The sequence below is a fragment of the Schistocerca serialis genome, chromosome 9 (genome assembly GCF_023864345.2).
Source record: "Schistocerca serialis cubense isolate TAMUIC-IGC-003099 chromosome 9, iqSchSeri2.2, whole genome shotgun sequence".
Lineage (NCBI taxonomy): Eukaryota > Metazoa > Arthropoda > Insecta > Orthoptera > Acrididae > Schistocerca > Schistocerca serialis.
In genome coordinates, this window is record NC_064646.1 from 341,721,016 (window position 1) to 341,742,759 (window position 21,744).

The 21,744-nt window shown below is 39.9% G+C and overlaps 1 protein-coding gene across 2 annotated transcripts in view; it reads left to right on the forward strand.

Annotated features, from left to right (window-relative positions):
* LOC126418497 (iron-sulfur clusters transporter ABCB7, mitochondrial) overlaps positions 1–21,744 on the forward strand; it is a 74,489-nt gene that overhangs the window by 11,793 nt on the left and 40,952 nt on the right. For both annotated transcript variants that reach the window (XM_050085282.1, XM_050085283.1), the window contains exon 3: positions 13,184–13,379. In XM_050085282.1, coding sequence (XP_049941239.1) covers positions 13,184–13,379 — 196 coding nt within the window. The remainder of the gene's footprint in view (positions 1–13,183; positions 13,380–21,744) is intronic.

Consider the following 21,744-nt stretch of genomic DNA (forward strand, 5'->3'; position numbering starts at 1 on the left):
GTCAGCGCCAGGTCTTGTTGTAGCTGACTGAACCGCGCTCTTCCGCCTCTGATTACAAAGTATGTAATCAATTTGGTTCCGGTGTTGTCAGTCTGGCGAAGTCCAGGTATATAGGCGACGTTTTGGTAGTTTAACAGTGTATTATTAATTATGAATGAATTTTCTTGGCAGAATTCTAGGAGTCTCTGTCCTGCTTCATTTGTTGTATCAAGACCATATTTCCCTGTTATACCTTCTACAGCTTGATTTCCCACTTTTGCATTCCAATCTCCAACTATGAAGACGGTATCCTTTTTTGGTGTTGACAGTAGTAATTCTTGTAAATCTCCATAGAACTGGTCAATAATTTCCTTTTCAGCATCAGTTGTTGGCGCATAGACTTGAATTACTGTGATGTTGAGGGGCTGACCTTGAAGTCTGATGGACATCATTCTATCATTTTTATATTTGCATCCCATTACAGCTTTTCTCACTTTATCACTAACTATGAAGGCTACTCCATTACTTCTGTTGTTATCGTGCCCAGAATAGTACACCATATGCCCATCCGAAGCAAATTCTCCCATGCCAGTCCACCTCATTTCACTTATTCCCAATATGTCGATGTTAATTTTCTCCATTTCTCTTTTCACTATGACTAGTTTTCCTTGATACATGGATCTTACATTCCATGTTCCTATGCAGTGCTTCTCTTTGCACCATCTTACTCTTCGTGAAGCTCCTCTCAACCTGGTTCCCGCCGGAGATCCGATCGGGGAACTTGAAACTCTGGAACATTTTGAGCTGAGCGAAGCCATGGGGTTTTCTTGGGATAGTTCAGTGGTGGTTTCCCGTTGCCTTCCACTGTCCTCCAACTTCTATCTGCTCACCGACTCAGTTTCCCGCTGGGGTTGGTTACCCAACCTTCCGCTGAGTTGCTCGGCTTAACAGGGGCACCATGTGTAGGTAGGAAGTTGGAGAATTGAGGTGACAGAGGCTGTGAGAACTCTCTTGCCGAGTTCTTGTAATCGCGTATCACCCCCATTTTATGCCAGTCTCATGATGTCTGCAGAGAGACAGCCCCCCCCCCCCCCCCCACCAGGTCGTTTCCTGGGCCCAAAGACAACATTATTAACTGCAGTAAATGTTTACTGGAAGATTGCATTAGAAAATCTGTATTAAAGTCACCAGCAATCAAAATTTCTTTGTTTCTTCCTATTAAATAACCCAAAAGAGCTTCTAGATGATTTATGAATAGATTATAATTTCCTGCAGGTGCTCAGTAAATAGTTATTATTATATAGGATCTGTTATGGAACTCTACTTCTGTGCACATGCTTCTAGATGCTGCTCTAAACAGAATTTATTAATGTCAATGTTCTTGAATTTATGGCAGTTTTTAGTAAATGTGGCAACTCCTCCTCCATCCATATCTACTCTGCAGAAGTAGGAAGCTAGCTTAAATCCTGAAATGTCTAACATATCTATTCCAGTGGTCACTTGATGTTCAGAGAGGCAGATTATGTCAATTTGGTTAAATGAATTCATTTCATCGATACAAATGAGTAGTTCATCAACTTTGTTTCTGAGTCCCGGAATGTTCTGGTGTAATAAAGATAACTGATACTGCATACTAATGGGATTATAACTGCTTGGGCGAAGATGAACTGGCGGTTTCTGATTACTTTCTGTTAAACATTGTTTAAATGGAAGCTGTATGCTAAAATCTGACTCCTGTTCATCTGTTTTCTTAAACTGAGTGTGTCTGCCAATCTCCCTTAAAACTCGTTTTCTTTCCGCCTTCCGTATCCTAAAAAAGGCATCCCTCTGACAGCTGTGACCACTGGTATTTTACCACTTGTGACAGTGTTCCCCCTTAAGATTTCTGCAATCAACCCGGACAGTTTTCCCTTTCCTTTCCTATTGAGGTGAAGGCCGTGCCTAGTGTAGTCCCACCTATCGATAGCATCCACAGGAATCAAACCAATATGGGACCCTATATCCGTCCTAAGCAGCCACTCCAACTCAAAGTTCACCATCCCTACAGGAGAGTTCAAATGAGGTCGATCATGGCGTCTCAACACAGACACAAATCCCACACTCGTATGCTTCGTTGCTGATGCTATATTCACCAAGTCACTCTCTATGGATATTCAGTCTCTGCCAATGCTATTTCCCAGACCACCCACTATAACCACGGCATACTCCTTTGTGAAATCCTTGCATAAAGAACCTACATCCTCTGTTACCTGACCCAGATCTGCACTAGGCTTGAAAATGTTTGTGACCTGGTACTCTGGACCTAGATTTTCCTGCAGTTGTTGGCCAACACCTCTACCGTGGGAACTACCTAACAACAGAACTTTCTTTCTGTTTACAAATTTCCCTACCTTTTTCAAGTCCATGAAAGCTGCTTGTGCCCTTTCTACAGCTTCAGCTACATGAGGCTCATCCAATTCTGACTGAGGCAACAGGTCAAATCTATTTTCAAGATTTATGACAAAGCTGTCTGATGCTCTCCTTTGCCTGTTCCCCCTATTACCTGTTGCCACTTCCCACCTCCCACCTCTGTTCACCCTTCTCCCTCTTTAACCTGTCCAGATCCTCCCTTGCCTTATCTAGGTCAGCTTGAAGAGCTGCAATTTTCCCTTCCTGTTCCAGTATTTTCCTATCTCTACTGCAGATCCTACAATACCACTGGTGAGCCTCATTTATGTCCCCATTTCCCACGCCAGTACATTCGCCCCAATGAAAGAAACTACAGCACCCATCACCCCATACCCCAAAACTAACGATCCTACGGCGTGTCACACACTTCTCACTCATGATAAAAACGGAAATCGTATAAACTGATTTAAGTGCTGACTAAAACGTAAACTATGGTTTAAGTACTGACTAAAACATAAACAAACAAAAGACCCTAGAAACTATTCAGGCAGATATAAATTTCATGCCCCACATGTTTTGAAAAGTATTTGGGCCCTTGTCAGTGGAGACAATGATACTGACATTGTCGAATAAATATTGGTTGCATGTTTCACTTTGGGAGGCTCTTCAGTGTGGTAGACAGCTGATAGCTTCAGTTGTTGAGCTTTTTGAAATAATAACCCACATAACAACTGCAAATAAGTGCTAACATAATAAGCTGAAAGTAACTCCATTGTATAAACCCAAGCTCTGTGAATTTATTTTGTGTACTCACTCATCGTGGGTAAAATTGCCTTTCTTGGATGAACACTAAAACTATCTTACAGGATAACTAGGGAACAGTTTCCCCTCTAGCAGTGTACAACAGTGTGCAAAGATTTAAGTAGAATTTGTCCATATTTGCATTATTATTGTTAGTAGCTCATTTCTGTATTCCATGAAGTAAGTGTTAACACACTTTGTGAAAAATACACCCCGTAAATGTGTGTGTGTGTGTGTGTGTGTGTGTGTGTGTGTGTGTGTGTGTGTGTGCACTGTTTGCTGACTCGCTCGCTAGCTCTTCAGTTTGCACACCTGTGAAGGAGGGAAGTAGAATGTGCAATAACCTCCCTCCACTGCCTAAAGTCTAGATCAGGGCTGCGGCAGTTGTGGCAGTGCTTATCTGCTGCTCATAAGTTGGCAAGGCGCCAATTTCGCATAGCCAGTAGGATGATTCTTTGACGTAACCAAAGAAAGGTGAGAACAGAAGCAATGTATTTCTAGCTCTGAAATTGAAACCATTGTCTTGTTTGTTGTTTTTTGGTGTAGTAGTGAGCATCGAGAGAAATATTTTGTGATTATGGCAGCTTATACTATAAAGTGGGCTAATTTAAGTGATTTAGTTCTGCACAGCAACATCGACTGTTAGTGCATGTCTTGTGGATTAATTGCCGAGAGACGAAAATGTATCAAATTCGGTGGTGAAATGACTCTTAGTCAACGGTTTGTATGGAAGGAATCATCTGGAAGGGCAGCAAAAGCTGCCACTTTGAGTAAGTGGATCAATGTTTTTAATTCAGTGTTTTTTAATAAGAGTTGCATGTTCAGTATATTAATGAACATTGATCTACATACCTTCTCTAAAGATTTAACGAAAAAACTTGATCCACTTATCCAGTGTGCTTGCACACATCGACTGTGTAACAACACAGAACGGAGAAAGTTCACTGCTTTTTCGAATATATCATGGGTTGCGACACTGTCCATGGTTTGGAGAGACTGGCACAGTTCAAATAACTGTGACTCAAACAAGGAGCAATTAATTTATAGTCCTTGTTTATGGCAGTGTTTCACACTTTCTTACGTATGTATTCCTTCAAAACTCTCATCTGCCTGCTGCTCTCTCATTGGCTATGTAATGTAAACAGTGGACATGTCTTCTTTTTTTCCATTGTCCCTTACAACAAGAGCGGACAACTTTCCTGCATGAAATGCATAAGTATCCCATTGGCCCTGTTGTAGACTTTTACCCCTCCAGCCTGCCACACCAGCAGGATGCAATTTATACCTTAATAAGATTCTGTTGTGCTTACATGTTGTACACACATTTAATATTTGTTCTTAGGCCACTTTATTCAACAATAAATATTAATTTTTTTATTATTACAACACCATGTTTAACAATTTGCCATTTTTCCACCCTTAGCAATGGGAAAACTATTAATTCTAGAGAAAAAATGAATATGACCTTTTTTGTAATAAATTTAATATACTCTAATTTTGTAGAGGGAAACATTTTTGCTAGGAGCATTAGTTTAAGAATTATATAAGAAAAATATGAAAAAGCTATCTTAAAGCATCAGCCCCTGCCCTTCCACCCACCTACCCCACACTCACACTCAACTAGTCAATATTGTTTGTATGTTTTTCCTGGCACTCAGCAGCCAGAGACTGTGTCATGTGTGGGCAAGTTGTGTTTACGTATGTTGTCTATTTGTGAGGAAGGCCTTGTTGCCCAAAAGCTCACTCCCTGACAGTCTTTTTGTTGTTCCTATCTGCTATATTATCCGTAGCAACTATCCTTTTCATAATATTGTTACATTCCATCCTGGATTTTACATTGTTTGATTTCTCAAGGATTTTCCTTTTATTTCAACACAAAGCTGAGAGAAGAATTATATTTTATTCATAGCAATATATCATTAAATCGTACCAAGCATTTCGGACTTCAGTACCTCTATCTTAGATACTTTGCAACTTTTTAATTGTTCATCTTATTCTGTACTGCTTGTGCCTATAGAAAAAAGGTATTTTGAAATTCTAGCAATAAATTTTGTAAATTCTTTAATATTAATTAGTTTTTGCCCAATAATTTATAAAAGTTGCCTTTTTTATTTCTTGAAGTTTGTCGGAATACATATGCCTGTGCTTGTGTAACAGTAGCAGTTAGCACTATTCCATGCAGTATGCATACTTATTTAGAGCTGTTTTAGGTTTCAGAAGATTCTGCTTTTTGTCTATATTTGTGAACAGATATGTTACAAAATAAGGTCAATGAAGAACAAGCTGTGTTGTTTTTGTAGATGGTTCTATTTTAAGCCTGCAGTATTTTCATACATTATTTTATCTCATTTGCTCTAGGTAACTCCTGTGAGCTCTGTGAACAACTGACTGAAGTACCTATATTACAAGTACTCAGTCTAAAATGGAGACACAACCTCAGGCAGTATGTCTTTTAACCCTCTACTACATGGTGTTCCTATTTGCCAACAAACTGTAAATTTATGTACAATGTTAAGAAAACCACTTATATATACATGGTGTTGCTATGTGGTAATGCACAGTGTGTAGCTGTATGGACCTAGACTGCAGTTACATCTATCTAGATCCAACCTATGCGAACCATCGTGAAGTGCATGGCAGTAGGTATGTCCCACTATACCAGTTATTAGGGCCGTTTCCTGTTTCATTCGTATATGGACCACAGGAAAAATGATTATGTAATGCCTCTGTGTGTGCTGTAATTAAACTTATCGTTATGATGCCTATGGGAGCAATATGCAAGGGGCTGTAGTATATTCCTAGAAGTCATCAATTAAAGTCAATTCTTGGAACATTGTTAGTAGACTTTCTTGGGATAGTTTCCATCTGTCTTAGTCTGCCAGTTCACTCCCTTCAGCATCTCAGTGACTCTCTCATGGGTCAAACAAACTTGTGACCATTAGTGTTGTCACCCTCTGTCTGTCAAATATCCCATGCTAGTATCTCACATGATTTGTAAGCAATCACTTTTGTAGATTGGTGGAATTTTCCTAAATTCTACCAATAAAAAAGTCTTACCACCTGCTTTACCCACGACTGAACCTATGTGATCATTCCATTTAATGATATACACGTGCTGTGCTGTGGGGCAATCAGTATGGTCGAAAATGAACACACTTCATATGTCGTGATCGCAGTATTGCTCCAAGATGACCGGTTTCAACAGTCTTATGCTGCCATCATCTGATGTAATGGGAAAACAAAGATAATAAGGGGGGCTGGAGGGAGACTAAAATTCATATGACGGATATACGAGGGTCATCCACAAAGTGAGTTCCGTTTCTAATTCTGTCCTCCGCAGCACTATGATCGCAGTTCCGAGCATGTGCGGCAGTTAATTTGACTCAAGGAGAAGACATATATGCTATTTTCAGATTGCTGCTGTTGACGTGTGCATTGTAGTGTTTCTTTATAGTGTCAACCATAATTGAAAATGCCACCATGTGTGAAATCAGATCTGTGATTCGTTTTCTAAATGCAAAGAAAGTTAAACCAAAGGAATTCATCCGCAAATCTGTGAGGTTTACAGACAAAATGCTATGAGTGATTCAATGGTTAGAAGATGCGTCAGACTGTTCAGTGAAGGACGTGATCAAGTGCACGATGAAGAAGGAAGTGGATGCCCGTCTGTGGTTACTGATGAACTGTTTCACACAGTTAGAGAGAAGATTAAGCACAACCATAAGCTTACACTTAGTGCCCTTGCTATGGAAGTTCCACAAATCTTACAATCACCAATTCATGATATTCTTACTGAAAAACTGAAATTTCAAAAACTTTGCTAACATTGGGTACCCAAAACTCTTACTGAACAACACAAAAAACAAACAGATGGGCAGTGCACTTCAGTTTTTGACACAGTGCAATGAAGAAGGTAATGGTTTTCTTTCTCGGATAGTCATGGGGGATGAAACTTGGGTATTGTATGACACCCCTGAAACAAAACAGCAATCAATGGAATGGAGGCACACTTCATCCCCAACAAAGGTTAAGCCTAAACAAATCTTGACACCTCAACTTCATGTGCACCATTTTTTGGGACAGAAAAGGCATTTTGCTGATTGATTTCTTACCACGAGGCCATACAATCAATGCACATAGTTACTGTGAGACCATTAAGAAATTGTGCCGTGCTATACAGAACAAGCGCCGAGCATTACTGTCAAAAGGTATTGTTTTTTTCCACGATAATGGCCTACCTCACACAGTGAATGTAACGAAACAACTCTTACGGCAATTTCACTGGTACGCGTTTGATCATCCTCCGTCATACAGCCCGGACCTCGCTCCTAGCGACTTTCATCTCTTCTTACACCTAAAATCTGTCTTTGGTGGTCAACACTTCAACGGTGATGATGAGCTGAAAGAACGTGTTACCACATGATTGAATACACAGGTGGCAACCTGCTGTGAAGAAGGCATACAAAAACTTGTGCCACGCTATGACAAGTGCGTACAAAATTTTGGAAGCTATGTAGAAAAGTAGGTTAACAGTTGTAGATTTCTGTACAATAAATATTTTTTCTGTGTCTGTACACATTTGTTTTATATAACGAAACAGAACTTACTTTGTGGACATACCTCAAATAAAGTATGCAGTATTCCATGTACTTTCTGGAACTTACTATAAAACTGTCATGTCTCATTACATGAAGTCAAAGCATAAAAGGCACTTTCCGCATGTACATGTCTTGATAAAAATCCAATCAGTAAAATGCACACAGGTGTGAAAATCCACACAAGTGATAAAACGCACACAGTTAAAATCGTCGTGTTGTCCATGCAAGCTGGTGCTGAACACCATTCTCACAGTTTGTCGGACACTGTCAGTGGATTGTTAACATGGAGGTGGCAGACCCGCTACAAAGTCATCTATCTCGCTGTTGGATGATCACATTCAGTGGTTACAAGCAATGAATAGCGGTATTTTATTGCCATGTCCTATTTGACTTGAACACAGTTGTATTTGCCACTGCTGTCTGCTTTGATGTGGATAACAAAAGTGTAATCTCTAACTTCCTTTTTCAGTTTAGATTTTTTAAATTTCTTCTATTCCGTAGTATTTGAAGTGACTTTTCTGTTTGCTACACTGTGTGTGTTTATTCAGCTTTATTCTTTTGCTGTCATGCAAACCTGGGGATTGGACATGTTATTTAATAAAAATGTCGTGTCACACTCAGAACCGTAGACAAGGGGCAGAGTTTACACTAAAATTTATTCTGTATCTCGTACTGTTATTGTGGGGGATCACAGTACAGTTGAAAGGGATGTTTATTGTCTGTAACAAAAGCCACTAAGGAGTAAATGTGGTGAGAAGTGAATGTAAAATTCCAGGGAACTTAAAACAGGCTTCTACAATATGTACCATTATCTATTTTACTCTGTTGCTCACGTCTACTAAATGAACACTTTGTTTACTTTAAGTGCTTTGCCGTAGCAGACAAATGCGTAAGACAACAAGGACTGAAGATATGCAAAATGAACCGACACCTGTGTCTTTAGGTCAACACATAAGAGATGCGTGCTGGTTTTCTCGATTAGTGTGCAAGTTGATTCCATTTTAAATTCTCCAACTAGAGCACAAGAAATTTCTTGCAGTGTTTCATCTAATAAATGAACATTGTTTACTTTTGGTGCAAGCTGGCCAGTTTAACTTAGTAGCAATAGCATTCCACGAGTCTTTGTGAAATTAAAATTACACTATTAGCTGTGAACCTCTTGTAGGTGTGTTCAGTCCTCATCTGAAGTTTCTTCTAGGACTGAGTTGGTCCCTTGAACAATAGGCATTGCAGTTTTTGATCAGCTCTTTAAAGTCATTGAAAGACCATTTATGTTGGTTAGTAACAGGAGTGGATCCACTACTGATCATTGGGGCACTTATCATACCATATCCCCCCAACACACACACACACACACACACACACACACACACACACACACACTGTGGTTAATTTCATGTCTGGGACACAGCGTGGTAAAGAGACCCAGTGCTTTCTGTTATGAAGGTAAGATTCCATCCTTGAAGAGGGTTGCCATTAATGCTATAACATTTTAGTCTGCCATCTAGGATTTTGTGATCTATACAATTAAAGCTTTGACAAAATCACACAATATGCAAGTGGATATTTTTTCTTGATATTCACATCAGCTCTTATCTGGAACATAATGTCATCTTGACACAATATTTTGGCAGTCCCCTTTTGCCGCCATCACACTAACTCACTGGAAATGAAATCAAACCACAGCAGCAGCTCCATCATACGTCGCCTGTATGTTCACCGCACATGCACGAACGTAACTGTCCTCCAGTGCAAAGACGACAGCACACCAGTGCTGAAAACTCACAGAAACGATAAATTGATATCAAACACTGTTGACACCTTTTTATAAACAAAATAAAGACTCTTTTTAATGTCAAACAAAACAGGATTCCAACTCTTACTTAAAGGATGTCCATTATGTCTGTTTATATATCATCAGATAGCCAGATTTAAAAAGCTTCTTTCACTACACAGTTCCAATAACATGATGCAGGGGAAACCACTTGTCTCTCATCATACAACATTTTATGTCCTTCAGTAAGACAATGTTCCGCAACTGCAGATTTTTTTCTGGCTGAAATAAATGTGTGTGGTGCTGGTGCCCCAGGCATTGATCATGGACCGTACAAATTGTTTGTCCAATATAGGCTTTCCCACAATGGCAGGGAATTTTGTGCTACTGGGCTTCTTCAAACCCAAATCATCCTCCACTGTACCAAGCAGCACACTGGTCTTAGCTGGCAGATAGAATACACTTTTGGTATCAAATATTTCTAAAATTCTTACTATTTTTAAAGATACGGTTCTCATGAAAGGTAGGAACGCAACTGATTTGCTTGTGTCTTCTGTTGGTTTCCGTGAGGGTCCAGTCTGTAGAGCACGGCAGATCTGACTGTCGTTATAACTATTCTGCTTGAACACTGTTTGTAGATGATCCAGTTCTTGTGTCAAACTATCTGCATCTGAGATGGCATAAGCTCTTTTTACCAATATACATAGAACGTCTTTATTCTTGTACAGTGGATGACAACTTGATGCATAAAGGTATTGGTCTGTATGTGTGGACTTAACGATAAACTGTGTCCTAATGTCCCATCATTCCTTCAGTAGAGAAAGACTTCCATCCTTTTCAACTTCCATTGAGAACTTAATATTGGGAGGCAGACAATTAAAATGATCTAGGTATGATCCAGAGCATTCCACCTATGCGGCGATACCATTAAGGTATTGTTGACGTATCTCCAAAAACATGTTGGTTTTAAGAACACTGTCTTCAGTGCCGTGTCCTCAAAATCTTCCGTAAACAAATTGGCAACTATGGGCAATAATGGACTCCTCGTAGCCACTCAGCCAGTTTGTTCAAAGTATTTGTCATTAAATAAAAAATAAATTGTGTCAATGCTTGGTAACAAAGCTTAGTTTTTTCTTCATCCAATTTTTCGCCAATTAACTGCAAAGGATCTTTGAAGAGGAACTCTGGTAAAAAGTGACACATCAAAACTAATGATCAAATCCTTGGGTCTGAGACACAGATTTCAAACAGTGAGTAAAAACCAGAGAATTAGAAGTACGATGTTCACATATTCTGACATGGGGACTGAGAATGGATGCTAAATATTTGGTCAAGTTGTGAATAGGAGCACCCAAATTGCGAACAACAGGCTGAAGAGGAACCCCTTGCTTGTGTACCTTAGGCAAGCTGTATAGTCTCGGTGGGACTGCAGCACCAGGTCAAAGTTTTTTAAGGACATTGTCAGATAATGAACTTTTCTTCAAAAAACAATGGTCTTTGTTTCGGTCATCAAAAGGTGTCAACAGTGTATGATATCGATTTATTGTTCACGAGTTTTCACCACTGGTGCGCTGTCAGGCTTTGTGCTAGATCTAGGGTTCGCGCATGTGCAGTGGATCTGCAGGCAGTGCATAAAGTAGCCACTGCTGCAGTTTGATTTCAATTTGCATGAGTTAGTGCAGCGGCTTACTCACCTGAATATGAAATTTTGTGTCTGGATGATGATATGTTCTGGCTGGAGACCCGATATGAATATCATCAATTACTATGCCAAGGAAGTTTACAGAGCCATGATATTTTTTCTTGTTTAGCACTGCCAGCATTTTATTTGTGATGTATTGTATTGTACTGTATTGGATTGGATTGGATTCGATTCTCAGAGGAGAACCCTTTAGTGGTTCACGCTGACTGGCAGTTAACAGGTTTTACTTAGTTAAATGAGTCAGTATTTTATTGTAAGCTAGCTCTACAAGGTATAAGCCAGCCCAAGGGAAGATTAGTGTGGCCCCCATAGAATTATAGGAACATGTGAGACAATACTGGTCTTAACAGTTTATCTTAGATTGAAAATAGGCTAATCTGCATTTACATTTGTTGTAACCAGACAGCATTTATACAAGTCACATGAAATGAGAGAGAGGTAGTATTTAAGAAGGTATTGAGAGGTAACCTATCCCTCATGTTGCTCAAACTATATACACAGCAAGCAATTACAAAACCAAATAGCCGAAGAAATAAAAACTCTTTTTGTCAAAAACGTTGTAATTGTCGGAAATGGCAAAGAATTGGGAAGCTCGGTTGGTCCGAATAGACAGTGTCTTGTAAAGTGATTAAGTCGAGTATAATTACAATAAAATATACTGCAGTCACATTAAGTTGAATGGTGTTCAATGAATTATTTAGGTAATGAGGTACAAAGAGTTGTAATGGTTTTTCGTATATGGGCTTGAAAATAGCCATTGTTGACAAAAGTAGAGAGGTCTGACATTAGCAAGAGAAGCTTTTCCCAAAAGTAGAAATACAGTAACATTATGAGTTGTTATTTTCTCTGAAATATTTGTTTGGAGAACATGTTTATCTGCAAGTGAAACATGGATTATAGACAGTACAAACCAGGAGGTAATAGAAGGTTTTGAAACATTGGGTTGCAGAAAAAGCGGTAGATTTATATATTTATTATCATGTCAGAAGTCCAAAGTATATAATGAACACTAGGAAACCGATCATTAACATTAGTTTATACATCGGTTGACCAGGAATTTGCCACATCTAGTGCATTCGGTGTTACCCTCATCGGGTGTCTCGTGGTGCATGTGACTGGAAAGGGACAACACTGTAGTACATGGTTGTTAGTCTGCACAGCACCATATTTCCAAAACTGACTCCCCAGGAAGACACCAATTGTGATAGTTGGCCTAGTATCTCATAGTAAGACATTGTAATCTTTGAGAGGCCGCTGTGTTGTCCACATCTGAGGGAGCTCTTCCTTCGGAACCATCCATTTCTCCAAATATTGGCATTTCTCCTCCTGCTTTGAGGTCTTTGCTTGCTGTATGTTCCTATAATAGCTTCAGTAGTTGCCAAGGTTAGATGAGTAGATATGAATACTAATGGGGAGTTACTTACACAAATTGTGGATAATACAACTTTATGGCCAGACTTGAGTAAAAGAAGGGATAGGTTTTTATAGGACACATCATGTGGCATCAACTAACAGATAATTTGATAATGGAGAGAAGTGTAGGGTGCACAAATTGTAGAGGGAGTTGGTGATGTGAACACAGTAAACAGTTTTAAGTGGATGTGGGATGTAGTAGCTATTCAGAAATGAAGACACTAACTATGATAGATTAGTGCAGAGAGATGCAGCAAAGATGGTGCTAGATTGAAGCCTTAAATGGTGATATGTAAGAAATGTGAAACAATGTGTGACATTGTGTAAGTAGTTTACGAATGTGTGATCAAATGTGTATTCAAGATTATGAAATTCGTGTTTATTAACTTTTCAAAGGAAGCATTAGATAATTATTTTTCTTACTTTTTATTGTATGTATTTATAGTTCTAAATTATGTGGTTTATTTTTTTGTGTACTGTTCCAATAAAAAGTATGTTAGTCTAAATGTAGGTGTCTTCTACCTGTAGGAGGATGCTGCTATTCGCAAGCGAGTGCTTGTAGCATTGGGCCTACTAGCTGGTGCCAAGCTGCTCAATGTATTTGTTCCCTTCACATTCAAGTGGGCTGTGGATGAACTGAATGCCACAGCTGCTGAGCCTGCGCTGACTCTTGCATCAGCAGAGAGTACTGTCCTCACATATGTCACTGCTCTCCTCATTGGATGTGAGTATCAAAAAGTGGAATCGTATTTAATTTTCAAATGTCTTGAATGTGGTTCATTATCGTTCATAATCATCAGCCAAACCAGTCATTTGATGTGGCGTATGGGTCGGCACACAGTGTAGCATCCCAGCATGTTCTTTCGTTTGTGCAAATTCAGTTTCCCATTGCCATTTGTATCCAGCTGTCTTTCGTAAGTCTGTCCCATCTGTCCAATGGTCTTCCTCTGCCCCTTTTTTTTTTTTTTTGCTGAATCAAGCTCCAGTGTAGTGTTTGTTTTGACCACCTGCCATCCTTTCTTAAAGTGGTGTGACCAGCCTGCTAACACTTCCAGGTGCTTACTCTTTCCATCATGTCGCTGACATATTTCTTACATGTTGTGTATCTACTGCTTTCTTTTTATCTTTCTTTGTGTAAACCAAAATTGAGCCTTCCGTTTCTCTTTGAGCTACTATGAGTTTCCTGACAATGAACTTGCTTAACGTCCCTCTCTTACAGGCACATGTTATGACTGGTAGTATACATTGGTCAGAAACTGTTGTCTTCATCTCGGCTGACATCTTGGACTTGAAAACTGAAGAGCGTCTTCTGTAAGCCTGCCAGCCAACTTAATATATCAAAATATTTGTGGTTTTAAGTCTCTCTTCATATTTAGAAGTTGACCCAGGCAGATATATCCTGCGACCCATTGTAATTTTGTACTTCCAATGCGTACATTTTTCTCCGACGTACATTTATTCGTGACGATTGCTCGTTTTGTCCGGTCATCATTTTAGATAGACTTCAGAGCAAACCAGCTTAAGTTTGCTAATTAATATTTGGAGTTCTTCTGTATTATTTTCAAATAGAACAGTATCAGCAGCAGATCATAGGATGTTTAATCTTTCCCAGAATTTGAATTCCCTTTGTTTTCCAATGCAGTATAGATATTGTATTTTGTAGGACTACTGGAAATAGTTTTGAAGATGTAGTATCATCTTGTTGTACACCCTTTTCAATGTGATATTCATTGGTTCCTTCAGTGACATTCACAAACATTATGGAGGTTTTGTACAGGTTATATAAAATTTTAGTACAACCCTGTTAGACTTCTTTTTCTGTTAGAGCCTCAAATACAGCTAGGTCACTTATGTAATCAAATGCCTTTTCAAAGTCTATAAAGGCAAGGCAAAGAGGTAATGGTACTCATTTTTTCTACTAATTTCTTATGTAGATGAGGATGTGGTCAACTGTACTAAATCCGTTATGAAACCCAGCTTGCTCAGTGAGTTAAGCCCAACCAAGCATAGTGCTCATTCTGGTAGTTGTATACCAGTGCAAAGTTAACACTTAACCGTCTTTTTGATTCTGCAGCTCTTGTTTCTTTCTGACCTTGGAAAGAAAAACTGGACAAGAATTTCACCTTGTGTGTTGTTCAGTTTTGCTTTACCCAAAGTACTTTTTGTGCTATCAGTGGTGTTTCATTTATTATTCCACCTGAAAATTACTACAGGATGATAACATCTTATGGATCTTAAATGAATTTCATCATTTGGCCATTAAATTTTATGTTGGGTTATGTATGTATCCCAGCCAAATTTTCAACACTGCATAAACATATATTATTTCATAGATCAACAGTGCAAACACTGTGGCATGATTCAGGCTGTGCCTTGCACGAGACATGATAGATTATTCTTATCATATGGTCCCTTCATGGAAATGATCTTGATCACATGGCATTATAGAGAATAAACACCACATCTTGTTAACCAAGATATTCAGAGGAAGGAAAATCATATAGTCTTTATAATAGTGTCCACTGAAATTTTATCAAGCTTTGAATCCTAGTCCTTGTCATACATTTAAGGCATTATAGCAGTGTCCAGTATATTGTTTCAAGTTTCATCAATGTACAACTGAAATAAGAGGTAGAGAAGCTATCATTGTCACATTTTATTTAGTATTCAGTTGCAGCAGATGAAGTGAATTGGTTTTGTAGGAAGATGGTGGACTCTTATTTTGGAGGAGCAGAGGTCAAACCTTCTTATGCTCATTTTGATTCAGGTATTCTGTCGTTCCCTCAAAAGCTTCAGTTAATTTCTGACATTGTTTCTTCAACAAGGCCTCATCTTATTTTCTTCTTCATACTTGTCCAACTGAGTTAATGCTACATCTGTAATGATCTAAATGACAATGAGAATTAAACTCCAACCTACCTGTCTTCCTTCCAGTTGCTCAGGAAATTTATGTGCATTGGTTTATTATAGTTGAAAGTAGATTTGGCTAAGAAGCAGCCCCTTGAATGACGGCATTTGAGGATTCTCCTCTACCTAAAAAGTGACCCTTGCCCTTAGCGATAGCTGCTCTAAATGAAAATGTTTGACATTAAGTGAATTTTCCTTCGATATTTGGCAGAACATGATAATGTGAAAAAAGGAAAAAGTTCCTAATGTCCCACAAAATTATATTTATTTGCTCATTAATCAGCTTTTGACTTCACATGCCATCTTCAGGTGACAACTGACAGTCACAAACAAAGATAAACATGATGTGTGAATTGCACAGATATTTGTACAGAAGATACAAAAATGACAGTGTTTTCGTATGTAAACATTACAGTTTTTTTCACGTAGAAGTAATTAGATTAACCAAAAAAGGGTAAACAAAGTTTCTATGCAGAGATACCGTTAACAATGATGAGAAATAAGATGAATTTATAGTTTGAATCTAGCATTTGTAATGAAAACTTATGTAAAAAAAAAAAAAAAAAAAAATGGTAGATGGAAGTTGAGTCTGGTCATTTAATATTCGGCTGACATTCTGTGTCAAGTGTTTGTTGATTTTCAGTAGGGTTATCTTTCTGCTTTTCTTGGCAGTATGTGAAACTTCACTTTCTACATCATATGAATGTTTTTTAGTAGACAGGATATTGTTCCATAACAGAACATATCGTGTTGGTAACTGGAAAACCATTCTGTCAAGAGAATGAAATGACCAGGAGTGTCGCAGCATCATAAAAGTTTAAATTTTTCAGTGTTTTCCAAAAACAAAAACACAGACCAGTCTAGCTCATTCATGGGTTATTCCATGTCATCTCACCTAGGCCTGCCTGCTGCTTGGCCATCACAAATTTTGTTGAAATTTTGTGTGAAAATTTTCACATAAAAGTTTAACATTTATTGAAGCAATACTGTTAGAAATATAGTCACTTGTTTGACTCATTGCGTGACTTTGCACAGAGCAAGCATGAGTTTTTGATGACTTTGAGCTGTTATAACTTGGGCAATATTTTGTTGAAAGATATGCAATTTGGCCATCTTGTACGACATCATTTGTTCTCTTCAGAATAATAATGAAAAGAATTTTGCAAACCATATTCAGCCTGAAAATTTTGTACAAAATCACCAGAAAAAATTGATGCACGAAAAATTTCAGAATTTTGAGTCTTATATTTCAGAGAATAAAGGTATGAAAAATGTGAAACTAGGCATGTAGTAACCTAACCACACAAGGTTCTCAAATATAAAGTTTCATTTGTACAACACTTTCCAAAACTGAATGAATGAAGTGAAAATTTGATGATTTTGTTATAGGATGAAAAATGCAGTATTTTTAACCTGATTTTGCAAAATAAAAACCAGTGCTATATGAAACTTTCCAAACTGGGCTCATTAGAGTGACCATGATTTTAACTGCCAAAAAATTGTGTATGATTGTCCATTACAGGCTAACAATGCTAGATAATTTGAATCACAATTGGGTGTGAAAATAGCGCCACAAGAAGATGTAAACTTCAGATTCTTATCTCTTAGAATAAATGCATACTGAATATGCAACTTAATACACAACTTGTCGGTAGCACGAGGAACTGAAGTACAAAATTTCATTCACCTAATATTTTCCAATCATCTGCAAATTTGTCGAAAATGTGTTTATTTTCGGAAAAAGGTGAAAATAGGGTAAATTTGACACTTCTTTCACAAATACAGTTTCCTGTAAAAGCTTTGAAACTGATCTAATTCAAATCACTGTGTTTTTAAGACCCTCTCTGCCCCTCCCCCACTGTCCTGTGCAGAGGGTTTAATTTCCAAAATGGGCTAACAACGCTCCGTAATTGAATCAAACTAGCCGTAAAAATCAGGCTGCGAATAAAGTTTTAACTTTGGCTTCTTATATCTCGTTGACTTAACATTTGATAAACATGAAACTTGGGATACAACAAATTAGTAATGTAAGGTTTTTCTATATAAAATATCATTCACATCCCACTTCCAAAAAAATTTTTTTTAAATTATAAAATAGATCACATTCAATTTGCTTTTAGAAAATCTGTCTTCCATAACGGATTTCAAACTAACGGCAAGAGAATGTTTTGAAGCATTCTGAAAATCACGTTCTATTTTTCAGTGTATGCTGACAGTACCTGAAAGTGATGGACAAATTGGGAGAAATGCACTTGTACCTGTTGCTCCTGTTTTGTTGCAAGTGATTTTTATTTTTAAATTGACAAGAATATCTCACTGTATTGCATTGATCCTTTGTGACATTGTCACTACCAGTTTGAGAACACGAGTTGGCAGCTCTGTTGCCATAGAGCCATGTGAAATACCAGCCATGGGTGGATATCTTCACCCAGATTCTCAAGCCTGTAATTTTGTTTCTTAGTTTAGGTACCAAAACATTGTTGTGATACCTGTCTGCTTACAAAGCTGTTTGCTAAATACGTTATCTCTGATTCTCATATCTGTCAGAGTATCTTGCATAGGTGGCAAGCAAAAACGTTGGGAATCACCACAGAATTCATCAACCGACCACGGCATAACAGCCCGGATAATTATAATGGACATGATATTTCCGGCCATGAAAGTTTACATTTTAGTATCATGGCAAGCAAAAAGTAATATCAATTTTTATTTTAAATTTGTTAACACAGCAACGTTGACATATCAGTGGCGCAAAATGAGGCACTAATAAAATTTGTGTCATCAAGGTGAGGCTCCTCTGCCCCCAGGGGGCTCACGGTTCTTTCATGAGTTTGTACGTGACCCACACGGGCACCAAACTATTGCAGCTCATTTTTCCTTCCCGGGCTGCTTTTCCTTCACCGTGCCCCTCCCTCCCCATCCTTGCTCCTTCCTGCTGCCTTCTCCTTCCCCTCTCTGTGTTGTGATTTATGATGACCTGGCTATCCACCTGGGTTCCCTGTATTCCATGTGATTTTGTTCCTTTTGCCTGTTCTCTCCCCTCCTTTTTGGCATTTTAGTCCCCCATGAGATTTGACCTCCACTTCTAAATTTTCCGTCTTTAGTGTGAGCCATTTGGGAAAGAATTCCCTCCCTAGCATCTGTGGCGTGGATTCCTCTCCCCCTTCCTTCCCTGCTGTATTCCCCCTCTGCCCTGCTAGGTCACCAGTACATGTAGCCAGTCCTTGTGGTGGGTCTGTGATGTACCCATCTGATTGAACCCCATGACAACACAGGGATCACACTACTGATGCATGAGCTGTTGCCTCCCCATGTATGGACATGGCCATTGCTGTGGCTGGGTGGCACTCATGGGGAGAGCCGCTGATTGGTATGCATGATAGGGTGGATGCTCGGTACATGAAGCATGTCGTGCTGGAAAAATCTGGCTGTTCTCAAATGGCCATCTCTTTGAATGGTAAAGAATCATTGAATGTTGCTTTGTATGACCCGACATCCTTCCCTTCCCAGGTTACACCCTGGGAGGAGGGCCAGGCTTACCATCTTGAGATGAAATGCTTTCGCTGCTACCTCGTCTGTACTAGAATGGATGGGGACACATTCACCACCACAAAGCCATTGTTTTCTGTGGAGAATGTCGAGGACAAGTTTGGTGAAATAGTATCTCAGTAAGGTGCAGTTGGGCACCCTGTTGATTGAAACAGCTTCAGCTACCCAATCTGCAACTCTTCATGCTTGTGATCATCTTGGCAATGTCTCAGTGTTTATTACACCTCACAAGCCTCTGAATGTGGTCCAGGTAGCACTGATTTTTCATAGGGACCTCATCCTGCAAACTGATGAGGAACTCCAGGCTGTTCGGGAGTGACATGGCATTCATTTTTTTTGACGTATGCCGAAGGTCCATAAAGACAACCACACCGATACTGGCAGCACCTTCATTCTGGCTTTTGATGGAGATACCCTCCCAGTGAAGGTTATGCGCTACAGGTGTGATTTGAAGCCATATGTCCCACCACCCATGAGGCACTTTTGGTGCTTGCATTTTGGGTATATGTCTTCCCGCTGTATGGTGGACCCTCTGTTTGATGACTGTGGACACCCACTCCATGAGGGAAGCATCTGTGTTCTGCCACCTGTGTGTGCAAATTGTCATGACCGCCACTCTCCTCACTTACCCGATTGCCCAGCTTACAAGGGAGGAAAGAAGATCCAAGTCCCTGGATTGCCTATCTTATGCTGAGGCTCGCCAGAAATAGATTGACTCCATCCATTCTCACTTTCTTCAACTTTTGCCTCTGATACATTCTTTCCCCCTCCTACCTTGTCCTTACCTCAGCCCCATCCCCATCTCCTCTCCCTGTCCCCTGCAGTTTCCACACCCACCCCTTCCAGTGCCACTCCATTCCCCCCACCGGACGCCTTCCCCTCGCGTGTCTCAGGCTGGAAGCCTACTACCAGTACCGGAAATACAACATGTTGTTTCCTCTTATTTTGCGTTCTGTCTTGCTCTTCAAGAAATGCACTTCCGTGATGACCACTCTCCTACGTTTTGTTGTTTTGGGCATTCTGTCAGAATCGAGCTGGCCTTGGGATAGCATCTGGGGGGCCCTGCACCTTGGTGCACACCGATGTCATTAGTGGCTGGATCCACCATTGTACCAACTTGGAAGCAATAGTAGTTAGAGTGCAAACGACCCCAGCAATCAGTGTTTGCAATGTCTACCTCCCTCCTGGTAGGACACTTGCTTACGTTGAACTGTGTACCTTTACAGCAACTCCTGCCGCTGTATCTCCTCCTTGGGGACTTCATTGCACACCACCCCCTGTGGGGGAGTGCCACTTTGACAGGTAGGAGCCTGTTAATTGACCAACTTATTACGGACTTTGATTTGTGTGTCCTAAATGACAGTTCCCCTACCCACTTCAGTGCTGCTAATGGCACCTTTATTGCTATTGATCTCACTTCCCTACATTGGTCACCCAGTGGTGATGTTCGTGACAGTGATCACTTCCCAGTGATTCTATTGTTCCCCTGCCTCCGCCAGGCGGACAAGACCCTATGTTGGGCATTTCGTAGGTCTAATTGACCTTTATATATGTCAGCTGTGCATTTACAGTTCTCTCTCGAATTGCATTGATGTGGTAATGCAGGGTGTGTCTGCCACTATTCTTCATGCTGCTGTCCTCATCACTGACTGGTACCGTGGTGGACCAAGGATGTAGCAGCCGTTATCCAGGACTGTTGATGGGCACTGCAGAGATTTAAACACCACCATCCATAGACCAGCATTATCCCTTTTAAGTGTGTCCATGCTAAGGATTGCGGGGAGCACCATGTTTCCTGCCTGGGGATGTATGCCTCATCACAGGTTTGTCCAAGCTTTGTAGCCTTCTAGCCCACCAGCAACAATCAACTGCCCAGAGTTTTATCCTCCAGGGTGCTCTGTGTACTGATCCATTGGTCTGTACAGAACACCTTGCAACAGCATTGGTCTCCTCTTCCTATCCTGCTACCTTTCTCCGGCAGAAATGCTGAGTTGAACAGACCCACTTCTGTTTCTACCGCCACCAAGCTGAATCCTATAATGAACCCTTCACTAAATGAGAGTCCTTCCAGGTTCTTACCTCTTCACATGACACGGCCCCAGGCCTGAATTCCATCCACAACCAAATGATCTAACATTTGGAAGTTACCCAGAGGCAACATCTACTCAGGGTCTTCAACCACATTTGGCTCAGGGTTACCTTCCCCTTGCAGTGGTGTGACAATATACTTATCCCCTTCCTTAAGGCTGGGAAAAAACCCAACGTCTCTCTGCAGCTACTGCCTGATTAGTGTGACCAACATACTTTGTAAACTGCTCAAGAGGATGGTTAGCTTGCAGTTATGTTGTGTCCTAGAATCTCTGGGCGTTTTGTCCCCGTACCAGTGTGGCTTCCGGGAAGGACGATCTCCAAATGGCCATTTATTCAGGTTGGAAACAGCAATCCAACAGACTTTTACTCACTGCTGGCACATTGTTGTGGTCCTTTGACCTACATGAGGCATACAACATTACTTGGCACCATCACATTTTAGTTACCCTCCATGATTGGGGACCCCTTCTGATTTTTATCCGCGAGTTTTTATCCCACTGGCTATTCCGGGTTCGAGTTGTCACTTCACTCAGCACCTTTCG